The following is a 25,678-nucleotide window of genomic DNA, read 5'->3' as shown; positions in this document are numbered from 1 at the left end:
TTAAAGAGAGGCGAAGATTGACGTATCATTACATAAAATGTCAGAAAAAAGAACTTAGAAACATACCAACGAGCTGCTCATTCTTGTCACGGAGTTCTACCACGCGATCAGAAGTAGAAGAAAGATCTCCTTTCAACTTGAGATTCTCAGCTTCAAGGGAACGGATCTTTCTATGCATGTCATTGGTGACCGCATAAGACATACGAGCACCCTGCGTCAACATGAAATAGGAGGAAAGATGAATAAAGGGAAAAACGTCATGATAAAGATTAACGTATCAAAAGGAAACTTACCAAAGATCCAAATGTAAATTGGAAATTTAGAGTTAAGGCAGAGGCAACACCACGAAGAGAGTCATGGCTCAGAAAATGAGCATCACAGATCTTAACAATCGCACCGCATGCCCGACCCAGTGCGTCATTATCAATGGTAGATATTGGATCAGAAAAGATGCTTGAAAAATCCTCCACGACAGATGTGGATGCGGAGTTATCAAGAAAAGCGAGTAGTCATCATAAGAATATGAGTTTGAAGGAACTAGAGAAGATGCTTTCCTTTTCTTGGATGGATTCTTTGCAGAAGACTTGGAAACAACTGTCTTACCCTTCACTTTTGAAGGAACATCCTCGCTCAATAAAGGAGAAGCCCCATTGTCAGAGCCATCAGCATCTCCACTCTCCACCTTCGCACATAGAAAGAGATAAGAAATAAAGGCAACAATATTTTTAAAATTTAAACGAGAGTATTTCTTACTCCATTAGCGCGCGAATTTGACGCCTTCGACGCATCCTTCTTCGCCTTCTTGGTTTTCTTTGCTTTCTTATTCTGCTTCTCAATCTGAGAATCAAAGAAGATAATAAGAGAAACAAAAGGAAAAATAAAAGAAACAAATAAACAAGCGAAGCCAACATCAACATACCATATCATGCTTCTCGGGCCATCTAAACTCCCAAGGTTTGTAAGCGGCAAACTTTTCAGGAAGGGGACGAGATGATCCATCAGCGCCCTTACTAGTAATATAAGGACCATCCATAATGATAGGATATCCAACCCACTGAACATCCTTTGACAGACGCGCACAAGTATTAGCTGGGTTATGAAAATCAACATCGCGCATGACCTTTTTGTCCTCTGCGATACCATCCGCTCTAGAAAAACGAATTCCCCAGTGAAATTGATCATTTTTCACGATGACGACATCGTAATGAAGTAAGAAATTATCTACTGTATACTCCTCTCTAATGTAGGGTTTCTTCCATAAGGTATAGGAAGATTCCAATCCAGCCGCACGACGAGCGTATTCTATCATTATCCTGATACAGTCGCCACTTAATTGGAATACGTCACGCGCAAATCTCGCATCATACAAGAGCTCATAAAAAAGAGGAATTTGAGGATTGTAAATAGGAATGGGAAGACCAACAAGCAGTTTCCCAAGCGAAATAATGATTTTCTGATCATTCCATTGATCAGACGAGAACCATCTAGGTTCAAGTGAAGAAGTAGATTCTGATCCAAAAAGAACTGATAATGTGAAACCCCTATGTTGGAACTCGATTTTTAATCTGTTGAACTCTTTAACATTCTTCCAGCCGGGTTTAGGGGCCATTTTTAGAATGGGAATACAAAAAGATGAAGGAATAATCAAGATGATCAAGATGATCAAGATAATGATGATGAAGAATAGAGTTCGAAACTAAGAAAAGTGAGAAGGGAATAGACAGTATGATTGGAGGAGAACGCGAAGTAGAGAATGGTGAAGAACAATAAAAGATTGTTAAATAAAATGAACAGCAGCTGAAGATAAAATTTATAGAGAAAGAAAAAGAAAAAATATGAAGAGAGAAGGTAAAAGGAAAGAAAAGAAAACGTATCGCAGTAAATAAAAGATTTTATCCCAACTCCCGAGATATTTTTTTCCATCGGAGCACTGATTATGAAAGGACGAATATGAAGAGGCGGTTAACAGGGACGTTTCATATTGTAAGTGGCAAAGATAACATGTTTAAGCTGCCAAGCCGAGACATCGGAAAAAGCAACAACTAGGAGGAATATGAAAAGATGAATGGGTGCGGAAAATAGTTTACTAGAGTTTTTCTTACCGTTCTTTCTTTCAAAAAGAACGATACGAGAAGAGGCAAAATATGGGTGCAAAATACCGCACACCTATCATTTATGCGAAGTAATCCCTTTAGCATTAAGCGAAAATGAACGCGTACAACATTTCCAAGATGATGAATTAGATGACGTCACCAAGTCACATCAAAAGTGTGAAGATCTACGCGGAAGTGAAGAGCCCGTGCGGCAATGTTGAAGTCTAAGCGATATTGACGCGCTCCAGATCAGAAAATAGAGGCTTTATTAGCTGTCCTCCACTATGTAAATTCCTATAAAAGGAACCAACCATCATTATAAAGGGAGAGATTCTTTTGGTGAGTTGAGATAAGGTAATAAGGTATTTAGAGAGAGAAAGTTATTTGTTTTCCAAGTTAGAGATTCCTCACAACATCTTTGTATTTGTTCTAAGTTTTAATAAAAAAATTTAAGTATTTCATCATGGTTTCTTAGATTATTCCATGGATTATCACTAGGGTGTGGTTGTAAGATTTCCTGCAACTACACTAACCATCCAACAAAACTGTCTCGCTATTAGTTGACATTCGAGATATATCACGAAAGAATGGACATTTTTTTTATCTGATGTAAAAATCAAATCTAGCCCATAAGACTTTGCAAGCCCATTAAATCGGTATTATTTTTAGGGATAAATGAAAACCTCAGTCTGAAACGGGTCCTCCCTCCAAAGTCGCATTCCTTTCTTTTCGGCAATCAGACTCTGAAACCTCTTCCCGTGCCCGAATTGATTAACTACCTAAAATAGAAAAGATACGATTAGAAGATCTTCTTCTTCCTCTATACATTCCACAGAGAATGGTGGAATGGTGGATAAAAACTAAAAAGAAAAACTGGAAGAGGAAAACTGATCTATTCCAGGGTATGTTTCATTTCCTATTTTCTGTTTGATTTTTGTATGTTCTTTCTATTGCCATAGAACTTTTGTCTGATAGAGTTTAGAATAACGCACCAAGAGTGCTTGATTTTGTTCTTCTATGGGTGTTAGATTTTCTTGATTACCTTGATTCTTGATTTTGTCTACTTAATTTTGTTTTATTTGATTCAAACATGTAATTTTTATTGTAGCTAGTCATATTGAGTGATTGCAGAAAGATTGAATTTTGATTTAGGGTTTACAGAAATGAATGATTTAACGATTGAATCTGTTTTCTTAAATTATGTGATTAGAAGAAATGTGTTTCTTTTGATTCAAATTTCTAATCTTGATGTTAAATTAGGGTTTAACAGTGATTTGGAGAAGTGGGGTATTTGATTGTAATAACTGTTAAGAGCAACCATACAAGTCATGGACTCACGGGGGAATGTGCCCCTCATGGGAAAATGTTGGTTTTATAGCATATTGCATTTTGTAAATAGAGGACAAATAGTGGTCTGTCTGCCTTCTAAATGTTAGTATCCGGCTTAGCCAAATTCATGCCAATTCTTAAGATTTACAGAACTGATTATCATTTTGTCGTATAGAAGTAGTCTGTTTTGCTATTATATCAGTAATTGGCATTTTTCTTACTTGAATACTCTGTTTTGCTATTATATCAGTAATTGGCATTTTTCTTACTTGAATACTCCACCACTTTCAGGAGGAGCATGAGTAAAACATGAAAGAGATGAAAGCGGTTTGTCTAGAGATGCATATAAACATGGAGACGATCCTCCCTTCAGATCTTACTTTAAACATACTTTCTCGCTTACCCGCTGATTCAGTCTTACAGTGTAGACAAGTGTTGAAAACGTGGAAGGACCTACTTCGTCAACCTTCCTATCCTCGGGCTCACTTACTACATCAATTATCGCAGATTAATGGTAACAGTTTCACAAGTCCTTCTTCTCATACTACTGCTGGTATTCCTTTCGGACTTCTTTTCTTCTTTTCATTTACACTGGAACGTGGCAACCAGCTTTACTATGGAGAGTATGATAACCAGACTCGTAATAAAATTAGAAAGATCAACCAGCCTCTCACTGTTGGTAAATCAGTTATTGGTTCATGTAACGGGCTGATTTGCTTTTCTGAAAACTATCCTTATCATGTCCTTGAACCTAGCTATGTTAGTAATCCTATCACTGGAGAATACGTAACAATTCCACGAATAATCAAAAGAGGAAACCTTGTCGACTACTCTGAGTTTGTAGTGTGTGGTTTTGGTTACCATCCTTCTACTGACAAGTACAAAATCGTAAAAATCCACTATACCAAAACCACTCATTTGGGGCGGGTAGTATACACAATAGGCAGTGGCAGCGGTTGGAGAGAGACGGGAACAACCACTCACTCACTGCGACCTAAGAATGAATGCGCTTCTCGGGGTTCGTGTATGTATCTATCCCCATTTGGTACGTTAGCAAACGGAGCACTTCATTGGCTTAACAAGGAAGAGAAGATTGTATCCTTTGATTTGGCTAAGGAGAATGTATACTTGCTCCCATCACCACCTTTTGTCCCTGCTGCAAGTGATGAAAACTGTTTTCAACTTCAGGTATTGGGAGGATGCCTGTGTTTTGTTCATGAAAAGCGAGGTGAATGCTTAGACATATGGTTCTTAAGGAAGACGGGAGAAAGCAATAGTTTTGAGTTGAATGAACAGGATGATTACGAGTTATTAACCTGGATTAAAGAGTTTAGCATACCAATTGAACGTGAAGCAGAGCCGTGTGCCCTTACTAATAGTGGTGAACTTCTAATGCGCCACAAAGGTTTTCTCTTCTGTTATAATCCAAAAACTGCAGCCTTGGAAAAGCTCATGGATAACTACTTTTGTTATGTACTTCAACATGTCAACAGCTTTGTTTCGCTGAAAGCTCTTGGAGAAAGGCGGTGTAGTTTCAGAAAAAGGTATGATGTAAATCCAGCACCAAAGGAAATCTTTATAGGAAATCAACAGAAGGATGATGGACCGACTAATGCATAATACTATTTCAGTTCTATTTTTTAAATTGTTTGCACATGTGCCTGTGGAACTCATATGGTTTGCTCGTCTGTCTGACGTTTTTTATAAATAACTGGATCGATGCACATTTTGACAGTTAATTTCTCTTTTGTATGATTCTTTTCTTTCTTGTATCGCTTCCTGTTGAGTTCATTTCCTTGAATTTGTTCGTAGCCAGTATTTTAGGACTACAGTGGACATATTGGGACAGATAAGAAAAAATTTGTCCTTTTGTAGTCGTCCCTAAAGAATGAATTGTTTGATTTTGGGAGTTGGAAGTTTGGTGTCTCTGTAGACGCTAATTTTGTTGTTTCTTTTTGCGAATTTTGGTTTATAAGGTCTTGTTGCTGATAGGAAAGGACCCTTCAGGAGTTCTTTTCTGCGGCCTGGTGCGTTCATTACATGAGGAAATTCAAAATCTGTCGGGGACAAAATATGTGCATTTTGCATAATTATATTTCAAAATTTTGCAGACCTAGTGCACCAATCTTACTGTGTCAGGCAACTCTAACTTCTTACACTGACAGCTCTAATTCTAAACCCACTGGATAAGCCATAAGCAGCATTTTCAGTGAGCGTAGCTTCCACATATGACGAGTGTACCGGGTGCATAAATTCAGTTGTAAATTTTGAATCACAAAATTTCTTCCATTATGAAGCTGATTTTGAGTCATGGTCAGTGTCTGACAGATATACGACGGATGCACCATCTTATGTTATTCTTTTGTAGGAATGCAGTGTATGATAAAAATAACATACTACCGAATAAAATAGCTTATCCTGGCTAAATTTGGGCCTATACCACTTAATTGTGGCCTATAGCTAGATGACAAAAAAGGTCACTAGAAATCACTTGACATCTCCCCTTATTAAAATAATTACCAAACTACCTATTTTACCCCTGATTAATTAGCACAAATTAATTATATTAGGGGTTAATGTTGTTTTGGATGTGAGATTAACTAATGTTAGAGAGTTCATCAAAACATCAAATTCTTATTTTTTTTGTAAACAGTACTCAGAATCTGTTTACATTCATTCACTTGTAAACCGATTCTGGATTGGTGTTTACGAATTAACAGAGGACATCCATAATCGGTTAACGTTGACATGTTTTTATAACCCGATTTAGGGAATCGGATTTTACTTATGACATATATAAACCGATTGTTTCCTTTCATTACCAATTTTCATTCATTGCATTATTGTTGTAGGATGCACTTAGCACATGCATCAAGCCTTTAAACCCATAGGCGACCTTAGTGGACGAGTTATAGTCTCGTGAGGGTTTACATAGAGGTCTACCCACAAAACCTATACAAAAACTTCTAAAGCCATCAATCTTCCTCTGACGAAGACGATACATCATCCAAGTAGTCCGGGTTATCCTCCGGGATTCTATCTTCCAAGAAGTGATAGCTTGTATCAAAGGCGAATGCTTCCCCCTTTACTTCCAAGTAGCGCGCTTTCACGACTTCGTGCTACAAAAACACAAAAACAAGCTTACATTTGTTAGTGGTGTTTTGTTGGAAGATAACACAAAATGGGGTACGTAAAAAAAACCACAATATTACTTACAAATTGTGCAATGGACAAGGTGAAGGGGAGAGTGTTAAAAATCCGAGGTTGGAGAGCTAAAAAAGCAAGTATCACATTTTCGATGACTAGGTGCCTATCATGGAGTTGTTGAACACTTCTTGCATCAGGATTCCCAAATTCTTGGCTAAATTTGTCGTGTACTTTAGCCCAAAAATGTTGTAGAATCCTCCATTTCGAAGGATTGACGTCTAAGTCGATTTTCTGTATACCATGCTTTCGTGATTGCCAAATCTTCCACGGAGTCGAATGATGCCATTTCTTGTATGTATATGTATGAAATGAGTAGTTGTGGAGTATATGGAGTGAGGGGGAATAAAATGATCAATTTTGGGGCAAATGGGGTCCAAGGGTGGGGTCTCTATTTATAGAGAAAGTCCCAAACGACTATTTTTTTTTTGAAAAACGTGAAATAATTTGAAATGATCGGTCTTTTAGAAAGACTGTAAGCCCCGATTGTGTTTGTATGCCACAAGGAATCGGAATTTCTTGCGACCAACGTAAACCGATTAAAAACATTTTAATTCACCTGCACTAATCGGTTTATATATATTCATATGTGAACCGTTTCTATCTTGGCTTAAAAACATCCAGGAAGAATGGCTTGCACAATCGGTTTATGTTGAGATATCGAGTAAACCGATTGTTGGCATGTCAGGCTAGAATCAATTTAAACATTAAGTGCATTAAGTTCAACACAAGATCATCCAAATAAAAACATCAACTACACAAATATCATCCAAAATACAAACATTAACCATCCCAAAAGACTTAAAACAACCACAAGTCTTGTAAACTTAAAGTTTTAGTATTTAAAAGTTAAACTAAAAAACTTAAGGAGCACCAGGAGCATTTGAAGCAGCAACAACATCAGGAGAAGCATCACCACCACCAACACCAGCATCTGGAGCAGCTGCAGCACCACCAGCAACAGCATCATCAAGAGCAGCAGCTTCTGCATCATCCATGGCTATACATTCAACCATTTCTTCAAACATACCTTCCAACTCATGGTGGCGATCCCTCTCAGCTGAAATAATGTTTCTCCTCATCCTAGCGAACCTCATGACCTCAACAAGCTCTTCCAGTGCAAGCATATCAATCAATGCGAGGGCTTGTTCAAGACGGATCTCAGCTCCGAAAGCAAACTTATATAGGCTTGTCTCTGGCACTCTTTGTGGTTTCCTCAGAACATCCTCCAAGGTTACCTCTCGATTGTAAAATGCTAGGTGTGTGAAGTCCATTCTACACACAAAAAAAAAACAAGTAAGAAATCGGTACATATAGAAACATAAGTAATCCGATTCTGAAGAGACTAAAAGAATCGGGTTATGTGGTACATGTATAAAACCCGATTGTAGAAAGTAAGATGAAGAGACTATAATAATCGGATTATACATATTACATATATAAACCGATTCTGGTGATGTATTTTTATATTTCATTTCTACCCCAGAATTGGATTATGTTAATCATCATGTAAACCGATTACTGTGCATGCTCTTCATGGACGAAAACAATACTCAGAATCGGTTTATTCGATAGGTCAATAAAAAACGATTCCGGGTGTAATCAGAATTTTGATTTGTCAAAAATGAAGATTTAAACATGTAAATCAACAAGATATGAAGAATCATAGATTGGGTTGATGGAGATTTACCTTTTTCTTGTGTGGATCGAAGATTTGTTGGAGAAGAAGATGAAAATTAAGGTTTTGAGAATTTGGAAAGATTAGGATGGAAATAGAAAGTTTTTTTTAGGTTTAGATTTAGGTTTTTTTGTTTTTGGATTTACCGAAAATAGAAAGATTGGAATTTATATGAGAGAGTTTTAGGAATTAATGTGTAGGTAAATTAGTATTTTTTACAAGTTTGGGTGCCTATAGAAATTCGGTGTTGTAGGAAGAAAAATTTGATAGGCCCCAATTAAGTGGTATAGCCCCCAATTTAGCCAGAGTTTATTTAAGCGCCATAAAATGTCATCACGGTTACAGAAGTTATCAAATTTATATAACACAACTCTGTTGGCAATTAAAATTGTTGTTTTATTACCCATGATTAATGTATCGAGCCAAACAGCGGAGATTTCACCGAGACAGCTTAGTATATAGTATTAATCAAATCGAAAACTAATATACTGTATGCAAAATGCTTCTTTATATATATGTCAACTTATCATCCTGGTTAGTTGGGGCCTATCGCTACCTACAAAATAAGACATTTTGAAATAAAATAAAAAATTCCTTATCCTATTTTTTGAATGGCTAATTTTCGTATGATTAATTAGTGTTAATTGAGGTGATTAGTAGTAAAAATATCGTGTTAGATATGAAATTAATTTGTGTTAATGAATCATCAAAACATGAAAAATCTAAAATTTTAAATTTTTTTTGAAAAACACCTACCGAGAATCGGTTTATGTGGACATCGGTATCAACCGATTGTAACTTCAGAAACTACAAATTTTGAAATTTTCTTTTTACATGAACATAAAACCATTTTGGGTTAATTTTTTCCTTTTTATCGGTAAATTATATGTTGTTAAACATCAATCAAATCTAAAATTCATTCTACTCCATATATGTACCCGAGTTAAGAATGAGTATGATTTGATACACATTTTCAGATCGTTTGAGAAGTCACACTCGTTTTCAATTTGAGTATAAAATTATACTCTTTTTCAAATTGGGTAAAATCATTCGCATTTTCAATTCGGGTACAAAACTATTTTAATTTATACCGGAACTAAAATTGAGTATGATTTCCATACTCATTTTGTGATCGAGTATTAACTGAAAAAAATGGGTTAACCAGAATCGGTTTCCACGACACACACATAAAAACTGATTCTTGACATCGGACAATAGGAATCGGTTTATATATACATGCTCATGTAATCCGATTCTAACTAAAATAAATAAAGAAAAACAGCTATCTCTTCCATACCGAATCGGGCTTTGTGGGAATTAACGTAGACCGATTCTGGTTCAATTTTCTCCAACCAGAATTCCCATCCAGGACAATTGGTCTTTGTGGGCATGAAAAACAACCGTTTCTAAACGAATTACAAGTGCATTGTTGTAGACCGATTCTTATAAACCCATAAAACTTTGATTTTAAAATTTTGGAATTTGAGTAATTGCATGTTATTGACTACTCTAGGGGATTGGGTTGATAAAAAAAAAATAACTTATTTGAGATAAATTGAAAAAGTACATACTTTAGGGGATTGGGTGATTATTGACAATGTTTTTGTTTGAAAATGAAAAGAAAAAAAAAAGAATAAGAATCGGTTGAAGTGGAGATGGAGATGAAAATAAATTAATTTTTGTTATTGTTTTTATTATTAGGATTTAATGAGGATAAATTGGTAATATTGAAATTTTATAGAGAGTAAATTGGTATATTCGTCCAATTTAGACATCCTTTATCCTTTTCTACTGGGTGCGTGAGGAAATCCATAGTCCCCAAATTAGCCAAGCTTATCATACTTGAAGTGTACAAAATGCTTGGCGTATACACTACAGTTTTGAAGTTCAAGACCAAAAAAAATCTCTAGAATTCCATTAAAATCTTAGCACCTGCAGAGATACGACTGAAACCCCAAAATTTATTACATTGGGTGGGACTTCCTTCCTTGGACTAGTAGCATGGATGCTAATGGGAATATCGTTTGCTACGGAGTGTATGGAATTCATACCGGAAAAAGCACTATTTTGATTGTCTTGTATGAGATTTTGGCCAAGCACTATGGTGCTGTTTTTTCCTTCCCTATCCCTCATATGTAGGGAAATATGTAAAAAACCATCTCATATGGTCTCCCATATCTTTACATATAAGTGAGGATATCCCTTCCCTACTACTCAAACTGGATCACATCTGATCCAGGTAGCAGGGAAGGAAAATGACACAGAAACTCAGTTTCCCTGTAAACTTCTGCTTTATGGGAATCCAAAGAAAGAAGTCTTCAGTAAATTCATGACAAATAACAAATTATCCAAAAAAGCGTATGCGATTTTATAGCTATTCAACAAAAGATCTTCAACACCAGCCATAATAGTTTGTCCCCCCAACAATTAGTAAGTATTTTAGAGTTGTTTCCAAAGAAAACTAAATTGGTTGGTTTTCCATTATAGCAATAATTATATTGTGAAGTGTTATTGTAGCACGAAGTCGTTAAAGTGCGTTATTTGGAGGAAAAGGGGGAAACATTCACATTTGATGAAAGCTATAATTTCATGGTATCCAAATTCTCAGAATATGAATTGTCGGACAATTCCTCATGTTCATCTAATGAAGACAGGAAGTTTCAGAACTTTTTATATAGATTTTGTGGGTAAATATCCACGTAAACCCTCACAAGACTACAACTCGTGCACTAGGATCAGTAGGGGTTTAAAGGCTTGTTGCACATACTAACTGCAACCGTGATTACTAAGAAAAGTTATTTAGATTTTTATTCAATAGTTGTAATCTTGATGTAGATTTTGTGGATTTCAAGTTTAGTTATGTCAAACTTTAATTAATCTTTTTTAAAGATTATATCTAGATTGCAAGAACATATAAAGATAAATGATTACATAAATATAACATGTTACATCCAAATATAATTATTCTTCAGGGTTGTAGAGCCGAAGACTTGATTAACATATGATGCATGAACACACAAAGATAAAATATTACATAAATATAAGATATTACATTCAAATATAATCATTCTTCAGGATTGTAGAGCCGAAGACTTGATTAGCATATGATGCATGAAGCTATGAACATCAGGGCGATAAAAGACTCCATTGAAAGATATATTTCATCGGGATTAAAGGGATCAAAACTTTCTTTCAAGAGCTGATAACATTCATCATGAGGAAAATTGTTGCCTGTCTGGTGAAGATAGTCTAAACGAGCATCACTTTTATGAAATTTTAAAAAAGAAACATAACTCAACATAGTTCAAATATAGAAAAAGAATGATATTTTCTATAAAATTCTTACTTATACGACATTCCAGGATTGTTTAACTTCAGCCTGAATTGTGATAGAAGTTACGACCTCCCTGTTGATAACGCTGAACCTAGTTTTAAGACCTCATTTATTTATCACATTTGGGATTTCGGATATGTTATCAAAACCTTCAAATACAATATTCCAAAGTTGGTTCCTCCTGGCTTGAACTGAGGTAATATGATTGTTTTTTTGCATGAATCCATGCTTGCACAAGAGCAACATCTTCTTCTTTACTGAATCACGTTTTTTTTAAAACTAATATAATACAATGTTTGGATAACTGCATTTGGAAAATGGTTTGCTATATATAGACAATTGATGAGAGCATATAGAATTCAAAAACACTAGCCGTTATATAGTGAAAATGACCAGTACATATAAAACAAAAATACTAGCCATTATATACAAAATTGTAAACTAGTCGTTAAGATTAAAAAAAGTCGTTGAGAAATTCGAAAAACTGTTCGTTCAAATATTTCGATTACACGGTTCTGGCATATGCAACCATGGATATTGTTCATTACCCTGATCTTGGTACGTTGTTGTACTTTAATTGAGTTGTTAAAATGCATTATAGGGATGGTAGACAAAATCTTTTTGACTGTATGGGAAAAAAACTTCGACAACGGTCTCCAATCACGAGAGTGGCCTGGTATAGATGAATCCACATGTATATGGTGATAGATAATCTTTGACATAGGAAACCAGAACCGTAACGGAGTTTGGATTGCAGTTCCTTTGAATGGTCGAAATGGAATTGTTATAGAGCCCTATTTTGTTGTTGCCCAACCATATATGTGTCGAACCACATATCCTGTAAACACCAAAATAGGTTTAGTTTTTTAGTTCGGTGACAATACAAAAATAAATCTCTAATATGAAATAAAAGTATTACAAGACATATGATACTTATAGTTGAACCCTGATTGACATTTTAATTGGGTTTAGGAAACTGATCCAAATACTCTCTTCTTATAGGTACATCTACCGCTTAAAAATACGGGACACATATTCGAGATTTATGAATTGTTGGTGGATATGGGAATATATGAGGGTCAACCGGCACCAACTCTTCTGAATGTATGGATTGCCTAGGCGGTGGTGGTCGACGTTCATAAGATTCGGGATCTTGCGTATCATAAACATATATGTTTCCTTCATGTACAATTATACCTGAATACTTCCAACTGACCTCCTGTTCCACCACAACTCATACTCACAATCTTGTACTTCCACATAATGCAAGGAATTACGTGCAGTGTCGGCGTACAAGTAATTGGTAGTGATGTATTACATTGAATCAGGAGGTTTTCACGTTATTATTGTGATTCCAAGAACTTTGTTGTGACACAGTTCCCCCAGGTACAAGGCGTTGTGACCAAAGGGATCATAAAAGACCCTCCTTGTTTCAGAGATTCGTTTTTCTTCTACCGCCTCGGAGTTAGTTTTCCATTCATTCTCCTCCCACGACGACCATATTACAGAATTAAACGATAAGTTTTCTATTTGGTTATGCACAATGACCAGTGAATGGGAACCAACATCACTTTGTGCACCTCTATCCAAGTCTCTTTGTTCTTCCTCATATAACCTACCCGTCGGCCACGTATCTTGAACTAACTCATTCTCCGCCTTTACATATGGAAATAGACATCAGAAATATGACCAAAATCAAGGCTGGAAAATTATTAGATATTATTGACGACTAATGGAATTATACGTTAAACAATATAAATAAGTAAAGAAATTAAATTTTTAAGTGGGTATATTATTAATGGATATGAAATAAACGGCAACTCAGCCAAGGCGCTCGTTATTCCAGTACTCAATCCCCATAACATACGACCGTAAATCGCTGAACCCCAATCATAAGAACTGAGCACACCCAAATACCTCAATATAAGTAGCAATTTAGTCTCAACAACATCATTTTTGTTTGGGAAAAGGACATTCCCAAAACACCACATCAAAAACCACCTTGCAATGTGTTCCTCAAATAAAATATAGTTTTCTTGGTCGACTCTATGGTCAAGAAATAATTTAATCAAACGATCCCTTGCATCTACTCACAAGTTGTTTTCTCAAGTCGACTATGTCGTCGGGTCTAACTTCTTTTATTCTTGTTATTGCTCTTGATTCTTGTCTTCTCCTTCTTCTTGTTGTAGATGTTGCGCCTATATAAGAGAGCAAACAATCTATGATTTCAGATGCAATGTCATGTAATTGTTCATTACTCATATTTTACAATGATATGGGTTATCCTTGGCCAATAGGAACTCCAATAAGTTGTGTAAACTCTAATGGGGTAAACCTTATTTTAAAACATATTGCTTTAATCAACACATTGGTTAATCAACATTGGAGGATCGACATATTGGTTCGATCCATTTTAATCACAAAATCATCACAAAACAATGCTCAATTTTTTACAACATATTGCTTCAAGAACAGTAGCCATTTCCATCACAATGCAATGTCCCAAGCTAATCCTAATCACATTACAATCCTAATAACATTTCCATCCTAATCACATTACAATTATAATTACAATAAAATGTCTAATTTCCATCTAAAACAACATAAAATCAACCTAAAATATTAACAATTTCATCAAAATCCAAATAAAATTAAATTTAAACCCTAAAATTAAAATCACTCACCTTTGATGATTTTGTAGATGGAATTCGAAACTGAATCAGGGAATTAGTTCACCTAGGAGTTAGGATCAAACCCTTTTAATTTAAGCTCCTGAATCTATTGGGACCCTAGTCCCACATTGCTTAGATGAGTCTTGATTGGGTAGTTCATAAGTCAATGAGATCCCTCAACTTGTAGACCGGTTTTAGAGTTAAGTTCTTCCCATGGGCTTATGACGAGTTGGGGTCGGTACCCTAACATTTTGGTATCAGAGCCAACCACCACGACCCATGCCCACTCCGTGGAAGGGGTGACCTATATGATGGATTAAAGTGTAGGGGGACCTATGTATGGGCGTAGTTGTCACCGCATTGAATACTAGTAGTTGAGTGGAGCCTCCATAAGGAAAGGGCTACAGCCAGGTTAGTGTCGATAAAGTGGGCCAACGAGGACGTTGGGTCTGGAAGCATTGTGGGATGTCGGGACCCTAGTCCCACATTACTTAGATGAGGCTTAATTGGGTAGTTCATAAGTCAATGAGATTCCTCAACTTGTAGCCCGATTTTGAGTTGAGTTCTACCCATGAGCTTATGACGAGTTGGGGTTGGTACCCTAAAAGAACCGCAATGAATCAACATGATAATCAAATGGGGGTTAAGAGGGTTTAAAAAATAAAAAATAGAAAAGAAGGAGAAATTGAAAATCTGAAAGGGTTCTATAAATTTTTACCTATAGAACGGATACTCAGTATTTGCTTCGCATTATTCACACTGAATCTGAATTTTATGAATTACTGTATATTCCTATCTAGAGGACCCAACTACTGTCTAGTCCACCCGTCCAACTAATTTACCGGCTAGTCCAAAAACATGATTTTGGACCAAATTTTTTACTCGCTGGTCCGACACATGTGCGAGTTTCAAATGTCTTTTTTTTTCTCTTTTCTGAAATTACCTTGCAACGACATAAGAGAAGAAAAACTTTGTTTTGTTTTCTTTTCTTCGGCTCAGATTCGGATCTCTTCCTCTCTTCTGCTGATGTTCTCCGTCATTTTTCAAGCACAATGATGTGAATGTACATATTCATCCAATCCATCTTATCTTTCCATATTTTTGATTTGTCTTCTCTTCTCTGTCGGTGTTTTTAGGGTTTTCGTTTTGAAGATCGTTCTAGTGCTCTGTAATCAGCTTCATATCCATCCAACCCAGGTACGTTCTATGATAAGTGATGGTAAAGAAGTGAAACTAGTGAATAAGAAGATCAAGAAGTTTCACAAATAAATCCACGAAAAAGAAGAAGGAGATATAAATTTTGTATAATCATACAGTACATATCAATATCTGGGATTATACACTTTTCTCTTAGTAAATATAGATATATATTGTTGGAACTTACACTTTTGTCTTCGATACATATTTTCATTAAGTACATATTACTATGTACCGTTGGATTACTATGCATTGTGGGATCATAAAAATTTCCATTCAGTACATATCAATATGTATCATGGAATTATACACTTTTTTCTTCAGTACATAATCAATATGCATTTGATGAATCAATTTGTACCATGGGATGATACATTTTTTCCTTTAATACATATTTTCCTTCAGTACATAACAATATGTATTGCTGGATCAATATGTATTGTGGGATTATGCACTTTTACCTACAATACGTATTTTCTCTAGTACATATCAATATGTACTGTTTGATCAATATATACCGTGGGATGATACACTTTTTCATTCGGTACATATCAATATGTACGATCATACATAACAGTATGTACTGCTGTTGGTGATTAGCAGAGATCTTCTTCTTATTATTTTTCGTTCACTGGATCTCAGTGGTATTTTTATTTCGGCGTCCTAATTTGATTTTTAAGCTTCTAGTTTTATGGGTTTTTGATGATTGATTATTTTTTACAGTTTCTGATTCGGTTTTCTGTGCCCAAATTTTCGATTTCGATCTGGGAATAGTTTTAGATTTTCTGGCTTGTGAACGACAACGACGTGGTTTTAGTGAAAGAGAACACTGTAATGGGCAGGAAGATAATTTTATGTATTCAAAACCTTTTTGGACCTCCGATTAATTTTTTTTGCTGGTGGACTATAAGATAAGCCCGGTCGGGTTTATCAGACTAAACAACAAATTTCTCATCTGAATTTGCTTATCATGTCGGGAAGGGATACAATGGAACCATAGTGAGGCTACCTTGTTACCCATATCCTTCCCTGCGTGTAAGGGATAAGGAAGGAATAATCCCAGCCATAATGCTTGGCCTTAGTACCGTCTTTAGGATTAGTTTGGTATTGCTGCGGCTTTTATAAAAGCACTTTTGTGTTGTGCGTTGCTGTGTCGTGTCGTGAGGAAAAAACAGTTAGACGTTTGGTAAAATATTAATTAAAGTTAAAGCTGATTAAAAAATCAATCAGAGTGTGTTTGGTAAAATATCAGATTCAACCATTATTGTTATGGCAAATGACTAAAACAGACATGTCTCTGAAAAAATAAATAAATTGATTGTTGTTGTAGGCCTACGACCCATCGATGTGCGTCCCAATTTGATACATAGGGTTTTCCTGTGTATGTATATAAAGGATACCATAACTATGTAATAGGATTACTCATATCCATAAGAAATCTCTCTCCTTCTCTCTGTCTCTTTATCTTCTTCTCCATAATCCACTGCAATAATTGTATATATATATGTTTAAGGGTAACTTTTGTCATTCACAAAATAAAATAGGGACAAAAATTCAAGCATTAAATTTTGGTGGGACCAAAGCTTATGTTTTTGTAGCTTTTAAAAGCTCCTCCTCCCCAGCTCTTAAAAATTGAAGAATCTGGGAAGTGCTTTGGATAAAAAACACTTTGATTTTTTTTCCTGACTAAATTGGGGCCTATAAGGATTAATTTGGGCCTATCACTACGTGAAAAAATAGAGACATTTTGAAGTAAAATTAAAAGCCCCTTAACCAAATATTTTTTTAATGACAAATTTACCCCTAATTAATTAGTGTTAATTCGGTGATTAGTGGTAAAATATAATGTTAGATGTGAAATTAACGTGTGTTAATAAATCATCTGAACATGAAAAAATTTGAAAATTTGAAACTTTTTGAAGAAAACCAACTCAGAATCGGTATATGTTTTCATTGGTATCAACCGATTATCCAGAATCGGTTTATATGGGCATGAACATAAACCGATTGTTTTTTTCTTTTTTATCTGGAATTATGTGTTGTTAAACAACAAATAAAATCAAAATCCATTTTATACCCGAGTTAAGAATGAGTATGACTCCATACTCAATCTCAGATCATTTAAGTTGCTATACTCGCTTTCAATTCGCATATGAAGTTATACTCGCTTTCGATTCGAGTATTAAGTTATACTCGTTTTCAAATCGGGTAAAATCATACAGAACTATTTTATTTTTCATTTGTAATCGAAATGAAATCGAGTATGAATTCATACTCATTTTATGATCGAGTATTAACTGGAAAAAAAAATGGGTTAACCAGAATCGGTTTACACGATACATATGTAAAAACCGATTCCTGACATTGCACAACAGGATTCGGTTTATAAGAATGCTCATGTAATCCGATTCTAACAAAAAAAAAAATACAGAAAAATTGAGAACAACAATCGGTTTACTCGACACACATATAAAATCCGATTCTAACATTATACATCAACAATCGGTTTTTAAAAGTGCTAATGTAATCCGATTCTGGTTCAAATTTCTCGAACCAGAAAACATATCAAGGACAATCGGTCTTTAAGGGCATGAAGATAAACCGTTTCTATTTGCGATCGGATCACATATACATTAACGTTAACCGATTCTGATAAACCAGGAAAATTTTGATTTTAAAATTTTCAATCTTTGAGCAATTTTATGTTACTAAAACCTAGTTTATAGGATTTGGTTGAGAAGAAAAGAAGAAGAATCAGTTGAAGTGGAGATGGGAATGAATTTTCTTTTATTTTAGTTTTTAATTTTATGATTTTGATTTTGATTTTAGTTTTTAAATTTTTTGATTTTTGATTTTAGTTTTTAATTTTATGATTATGATTTGATGGGGACAAATTAGTAGTATTAATATTTGATAGAGGGTAAAATGGTAGTTTCATCAAACTTACACACCCCTTGTCATTCTTTATGGGGTGGATGAAAAAATCCATAGACCCCAATTAAGTGGCACAGTCTCCAATTTAACCAGATTTTTTTTTAGTAAACACCAATTTCAAAAATTATTAACATATATAAATTTTGAAAGTGATTTTGAAAAAATAAAAGCATCACCAAACCCGGTCTTAGTTGGACTTTGTTGGTGGGACTTGTAGGTGAGGTCTTTGTGGAAGAAACGAAAAACTCTAATCTCATCCGAAACGAGTCTTTCCTCCAGAGTCACATTCATTTCATTTCGGCAACTCATATCCGACACATATTCCCGCGCCCGATTAGAAGATCTTCTTCCTCCCCGGTAGATAAGAAAGAACAAAAATTAAAAAAAAGAACTGGAAGATGAACTGATCCATTATAGGGTATGTTTCATTACCTAATTTCTTCGTAGATGTTTTGATTTTGTATGTTCTTTCTATGGCCGAACAACTTGGGCCTGATAGAGCTTTGAATAATGCACCAAGAGCTTTGTTGGTGGACCTACTTTCCCGACCTTCCTTTCCTCAGGCGCAGTTACTCTATCAGCTTAATGGTAACTGTTTCTCAAGTCTTTCTTCTCATACTGCTGCTAATATTCCCGTCGGACTTCTTTTCTCCTCTGCATTTAAACTGGATCCCCACAACCAGCTTTACTATGGTGAGTATGATAACCAGACTCGTAATAAACTTAGAAAGATCAACCAGCCACCCATTGTTGGTAAGTCAGTCATTGGTTCATGTAACGGACTGATTTGCTTTTCTGAAAACATGAATTTTTGTGTCCGTGAACCTACCTATATTTCCAATCCTATCACCGGAGAATAGATTAATATTCCAAGAATATTCGAAAGAGGCAACATCGTCAACCACTCTGAGTTTATAGTGAGTGGTTTTGGTTACCATCCATCTACGAACAAGTACAAAATCGTAAGAATCCACTATACCAAATACACCGATTTGGGGAGGGTCGAGGTATACAAAATAGGCAGCGGCAGCCGTTGGAGAGAGACGGGAACAACCACTCACTCATTGCGGCCTCGTATGGGCCACGTTTATCCAGGTATGCCTGATTATCTATCCCCATTGGGAACTTTGGCAAATGGAGCACTTCATTGGCTTAACAAGGAAGGGAAGATTGTGTCCTTTGATTTGGCTAAGGAGAACGTACACTTGCTCCAAGCACCACCTATTGTCCGTTCTACAAGTGTATATGGTAACTGTTTTCAGCTTCAGGTATTGGGTGGATGCTTGTGTTTCGTTCATGAAAAGCGAGTTGAATGCTTAGACATATGGTTCTTAAGGAAGACAGGGGAAAGGAGTAGTTATGAGTTGAATGAACAAGATGATTACGAGTTATTAACCTGGATTAAAGAGTTTAGTATACCAATTGAAAGTCAAGCAGAGCCGTGTGCCCTTACAAATAGTGGTGAACTTCTAATGCAATACAAGTGTTGTCTCTTCTGTTATACTCCACAATCTGCATCCTTGGAAAAGCTTATGGATAGCATATTTTGTTATGTATTTCCACATGTCAGCAGCTTTGTTTCGCTGAAAGCTCTTGGAGAAAGGCGGTGTAGTTTCAGAAAAAGGTATGATGTAAATCCAGCACCAAAGGAAATGTTTTTAGGAAAACAACAGAGGAAGGATGATGGACAGACTGATGCATAAACCCATTTCGTTCTGTTCTTAATTATCTGCACAAATGTCTGATGGAACTCGTATGATTAGCACTTCTGTTTACATATTTGATGAATCACTGGATTTCAATATTTGCTCTGTTAATTTCCTGGATCGATGCTCATTTAGATAGTTTATTTCTTTTCTGTGTGATTGTTTTCTTTCTTGTTTCGCTTTCTGTTGTGCCTATTCTCTTGAATTTGTTCTTGCCAGTATATAGGTTAATCGACTACAGTGGACACATTAGGACAGATAAGAAAAAATTTGTGCTTCTGTAGTCCCTAAAGTTTGATTTTGGAAATTCGCTTTCTGTTGTGTCTCTCTGTAGACGCTAATTTTGTTGTTTATTGTTGCGAATTTGGGTTTTTGCGTTCTTGTTGGCCAGAAGACTTGGTGAGAGACTTAAACTGTAGGTAGAAAAGGAGGGGTCAGACGTTTTTTGTTTTTGCTGCCAGTGCATTCATCATCACATAAGGAAATTTTAAATCTGTCAGGGACGAAATATGTGCATTTTGGACAATTAGATTTCAAACTTTTGCAGACCTAGTGCAGCAATCTTACAGTGTCAGGAAACTCTTTAACTTCTTGCACTGACAGCTCTAAATCTACTGAATAAGCAATAAGCATGGATAGAATAATCATTAAGCGTAGCTTCGACATAGACGAGTGCACCAGATGCATAATAAATTCATCATGGCAACCGGTGCTACCAAATGTATATGAAACAAAACATTGTTCAACACTGTATATGGCAATTAAAATTGTTGGTTTATTACCCATTACTAATGTATCAAGCGAAACACCCATGGTTTCAGCGAGATCTCCCCGAGATTGCTTAGTATATGGAAATTTTGTAGTAAAAATCAAATCGAACACTAAAACAAAGTATGCTAAATGCTTATTTATATTTTAATAATCAGGGGTTAATCTAGTTGGCCAAGATCCCGACACTCAAGTAGGAGGTCAGCGAACCGAGTCTCCACTCAAGAACTTGGAGATCTCATGAAATATTTCTTTTGTGTAAATACTAGGTTGGATTTGCTCATGGGACTCCGCTCAAGAGCTTGGCTTCGGCTGCCAGGGGCATGTCTGGGCATATGCCTAAAAAAAAAAAAAAAACTGTGTAAAATGCCTGCCAAAATTCCACCGAAAATCTTCCCAAAATAAATGGGATTGCGGTGACTTACACCATGTTTTTTTGCATCCAACTCGTGATCTGGATTTGAGTCAACCCATGACTCGCAACGAGTTAGATGTCAGATGGTTCGTTTTATGAAGTGAGTCAGATCTGACTCGTATTGAATCTGATGTCAGACCTTTTGTTTTTCAAGTTAAGTCAGGTCTGGCTCGCTACCTGACTCAGACCCGTTTAAGTTAGATAACAAAATACCCTCTATTCATGTGACCAAACTACTGACTCACATATTTTTGAGTCATGCGAGTCAGATTTGACTCAAAGAACAAATATATTTTCACTAAGATCTAGACGGGTCAGGTGATTTGACTCAGACCTAGACGAGTCATATTCAGATGACTCAGGAATAAACAAACAAGGTGTCAGACTCTTATGGCGTGTTTGGTTGGAGGATCTAGGAAATTGATTTCATTCCCATATTTGGTAAATGGGATTATATAGCGGTTAAAAGTAGAATTCCAAAAAGTAAGGGAATGCTAAATATACGAGGGGTGGTGGGTTTAGGATTCCCCTTCTTTTTGGAATAGAACTCCTTGGAATAAAGTTCCTTTCCCACAGACCAAACACGCCATTAAAGAAAATCCATGAGTAATCTCACTCCTTCAAAATGAAGTAGGCACTACCAATTCACTCTAATTAGAGGCTATTACGGATCACTTCCAGCCACTTTCATCCCCGACTCGTTCAAACATATAATGGAGACTAGACGGGAGACCATCCTCGTGTGAAAAACATATCCAAAATGCTTTACAGGGGACATTGTTTCCCGTGTAGAATTTTTTTTCCCCTTGAATGTAACATTCCCTCATGTAGGGCATTTTGGGTTTTCTTTTTTGAATTTTGTTTCTAAAGACGAGACGGTCTCTTGTCTAGTGCCGTCTTTCTCTTTTTTCGTGGGATCATTGCGCTGATTGATCGAGTGTTTTTTTAATATGAAGGAGTTAGTTTTATTTGGAGACTACCCATACTCTTGGTTCTTAGATTGGGTTTTGTGGAGGTCCCCAACCTCTTCCCGACTCTAAAATCCGTGGCCTAAAACATCTCTTCTCACTCATGTTCTCTATTAAGTGAGAATCCCCACGGAAAAAAATTTCAAACCAACAATAGTTGCCCTTTTGAAAAAGAACAAAACGGACAATGGTTAACCTTTTTTCTAGATTAAAAACCTTATAGCTTAATGGGTTCACGTTGAAAAAAGTGGGATTTTATTTAAGAATTACTATTAATTATTAGATAACGGTAAATTATTATCCGTTTTAAATTAAAAATTATTTAAGTAAGGCCATAAAATTGAAAACCGACAACCATTACCTATTGTATCACTCAGAAATAGTTAACCATTACCCGTTTACAGTTTGGATGGGGAGTTCCTTAAAAAAAATAAAATTAAATTAAAAATAGGGAGTTGCTATTGGGGCTAGGCTCTTCCCAAACCGCGTGTAAAGGCCTTTGGAAATGGCTTAGGCCGATCTTTGAATAATGCACCAAGAGTGCTCGATTTTGTCCTTCTATGGGTCTCTGATTTTCTTGATTACCCTGATAATGATTTGTAGAAATGTGTAATTAAGGTTTTATAATGATTTTTTGTAATTAGGGATTTATAATGATTTAGAGAAATTTGTTTTTTTGATTCAAAGATTTAATTTGTTATTGCAGTTAACATAATAATGAATGAATGCAGAAAGATGGAGTTTGATTTAGGGTTTATAGAAATCAGTTTCTTTTTATTCGAAGTTTCAATCTTGATCATTGAATTAGGGGTTAACGGTGATTTGGAGAAGTGGGGAACTTGATTGTAGATTTTAAGAGTCACCTTAACCATGGGGGCATTTGCCAACATTTGTCAAGGTGTATTTGAAGGGCGTAGTTAAGGGCTGAAAAGGGCATCATTCAAACTACTTGCTAAATAGGTCGGTATTAAAAGTCGCCCATTGGGAGTAGTTTGAACTACCAGGTAGTTCTTATGTTGCCCGTTTGCGACGAGCCAAACATGCTTATATCGAATGCAGCTCCTTGACTACACCTTTCACTGCACTACCTCCTCTTATTACATGATACCAAACGGACCCTAACAAGTTTCCTGAGTGACATCTTGCGACTAAATCATTAATGTTTGTAGGAAATACTATATGGTCCTACAAATAATATATTAGAGAGAGTATAGTCCATTTAATCTAGTCAACTGTCTGGTCCTATCTGGAAATATAAATTATGGTCTGGTCCTAAAAATAATGATTTGTTCATATGGTGATGTCATGGATGATGTAATTGTCACTAGGAAGTGGCGTCAATACCCTTTTGGGGCCACATATATACAAAAATCAGTAAAGAAAAAATCTTTTTCAGATTTACTTTCTCTCTCATATTTATTTTCAGATCTAATCTTTTTTTTTCTTCTTCTTTTCTTCTTGGTAATAAGGGCGTCTCCATTATTTTTTCTTCTTTTTCTTCCTCCTACTGTTGAATACGTTGTTGCTGCTCATGTTGGTGATGTGGAAGATGAACTTAGGGTTTACGATGATGAAAATGAAATCATGTTATTTGTTACTGCTGCGGTTATAGATGATGAAGACGATTTACGACGAAATCCGCCGCTGATGTTGAAGATGTTGAAGACGACAATGAAGATGTTGAAGATCTTGATTTTGATTATGAAGATGTTGAAGACGAAGATCTTGAATTTTTATGTTGAAGATCTAGATTTTGATGACGATCTTGATTTTTTTTTTTATGTTTGTTGCTCGTGTTGAAGACGATAAACATGATGAATATGATGTTGCTGGTGCTGTTTCGAAGACGATGATGTTTGATGCTGCCGTTGAAGATGATGAAGATGATGATGTTGCAGTTCATTCCATAAATGAACTCTGTTTTTTTTTAGGTTTTTATATGGAGTTCATTTCTGGAATGAACTCTGGTTTTTTAGGTTTTATATGTAGTTCATTTCTGGAACGAACTCTGTTTTTTTAGGTTTTTATATGGAGTTCATTTCTGGAATGAACTATGTTTTTTTAGCTTTTTATATGGAGTTCATTTCTGGAATGAACTATGTTTTTTTAGGTTTTATATGAAGTTCATTTCTGGAATGAACTCTGTTTTTTTAGGTTTTTATATGGAGTTCATTTCTGGAATGAACTCTGGTTTTTTTAGGTTTTATATGGAGTTCATTTCTGGAATGAACTATGATTTTTTTAGGTTTTTATATGGAGCTCATTTCTGGAATGAACTCTGTTTTTTTAGGTTTTCATATGGAGTTCATTTATGGAATGAACTCTGGTTTATATAGGTGATTTCTGAAAAAGTAAGTAGAAATTAATAGGAGTTCATTTTGACGAATGAACTGCTAAAAAAAATAAGTAAAAATTAACAAGAAAGGGTACTTTTGTTCGTATTATATTTTTAAATAATTATGGGCCAAACAGTAAAGGCGTTTTCCCTAGGGGAACTTTGGCGCAGGCCCAAAAAAAAAAAAATTCTTACCGCCAGGCCCACAATTAATTTCTGATACAGTCGCACCCATAATTATTTAAAAATATTTAAAACGTACTGAAAGTCTCTATTACCCTTCATCGTTTTTGGGCATAATTTTTTTTCTTCTCCGCCGGTTTCTTTCCCTATTTCTCCATTAATCTCTGTAACGGATCTGCAAAGATTTTTTCTCCATCATTTAAAGAAATAAATTATTTAAAATCGATGATTGAAAGAAGTGAATCATTTTTGACTAAACCCTAGAATACATTTCAACAAAAATGGATGGAACAGACGAAGAAGAAAAAATCAAGTAGAAGAAACAGAAAAAAAGTTATGCAGCTAAATTTTAACTGCATAACAAGTTATGCAAAAGTAATAATATGTTGCATAACTTGTTATACAGTTAAAAACTAGTTTATAACATGTTATGCAGAAATAATAATATGCATAATGTCTTATGCATCTAAACAAAAATGATGCATAACCATAAAAGTGAAAACAATAAGCATAAGACATTATGCAGCTAAAACAAAATAATGCATAATGTCTAAAAAACCCTAGAAAATCAATTTCATACTCTAAAAAACCAACCTAGAAACTACTTACAGTTTACAAATCCTAGAAACAACATTTCGAAAAAATGAACGAAACACAAACAAAATGTGCATAACAAGTTATGCATAATAGGTCATGTGTTTTACTTTTAAATAACAAATGTTACGCAGGAAAAATAGTGTGCATAACTGCTTATGCAGTAAAATCAACTATGCATAACTGCATAGCTTATTATGCATAACTGGTTATGCAGTAAAATCAACTATGCATAACTGCGTAGCTTATTATGCATAACTGGTTATGC

General features: G+C 35.4%; 1 protein-coding gene across 1 annotated transcript; it reads left to right on the top strand.

Moving 5' to 3' along the window:
- The first annotated feature begins 2,805 nt into the window (after positions 1-2,805).
- On the top strand, positions 2,806-5,233 carry LOC113321028 (F-box protein At3g07870-like). Its single transcript, XM_026568905.1, has 2 exons — positions 2,806-2,995; positions 3,714-5,233. The coding sequence occupies exon 2, from the start codon at positions 3,732-3,734 to the stop codon at positions 5,040-5,042; it is 1,311 nt and encodes a 436-aa protein (XP_026424690.1). The 5' UTR covers positions 2,806-2,995; positions 3,714-3,731; the 3' UTR covers positions 5,043-5,233.
- Positions 5,234-25,678: the final 20,445 nt, after the last annotated feature.

This window comes from Papaver somniferum, chromosome 11 (assembly GCF_003573695.1).
Source record: "Papaver somniferum cultivar HN1 chromosome 11, ASM357369v1, whole genome shotgun sequence".
NCBI lineage: Eukaryota > Viridiplantae > Streptophyta > Magnoliopsida > Ranunculales > Papaveraceae > Papaver > Papaver somniferum.
The sequence above is the reverse complement of the archived record's forward strand: the minus strand, read 5'-3'. Positions and strand labels throughout refer to the sequence as shown.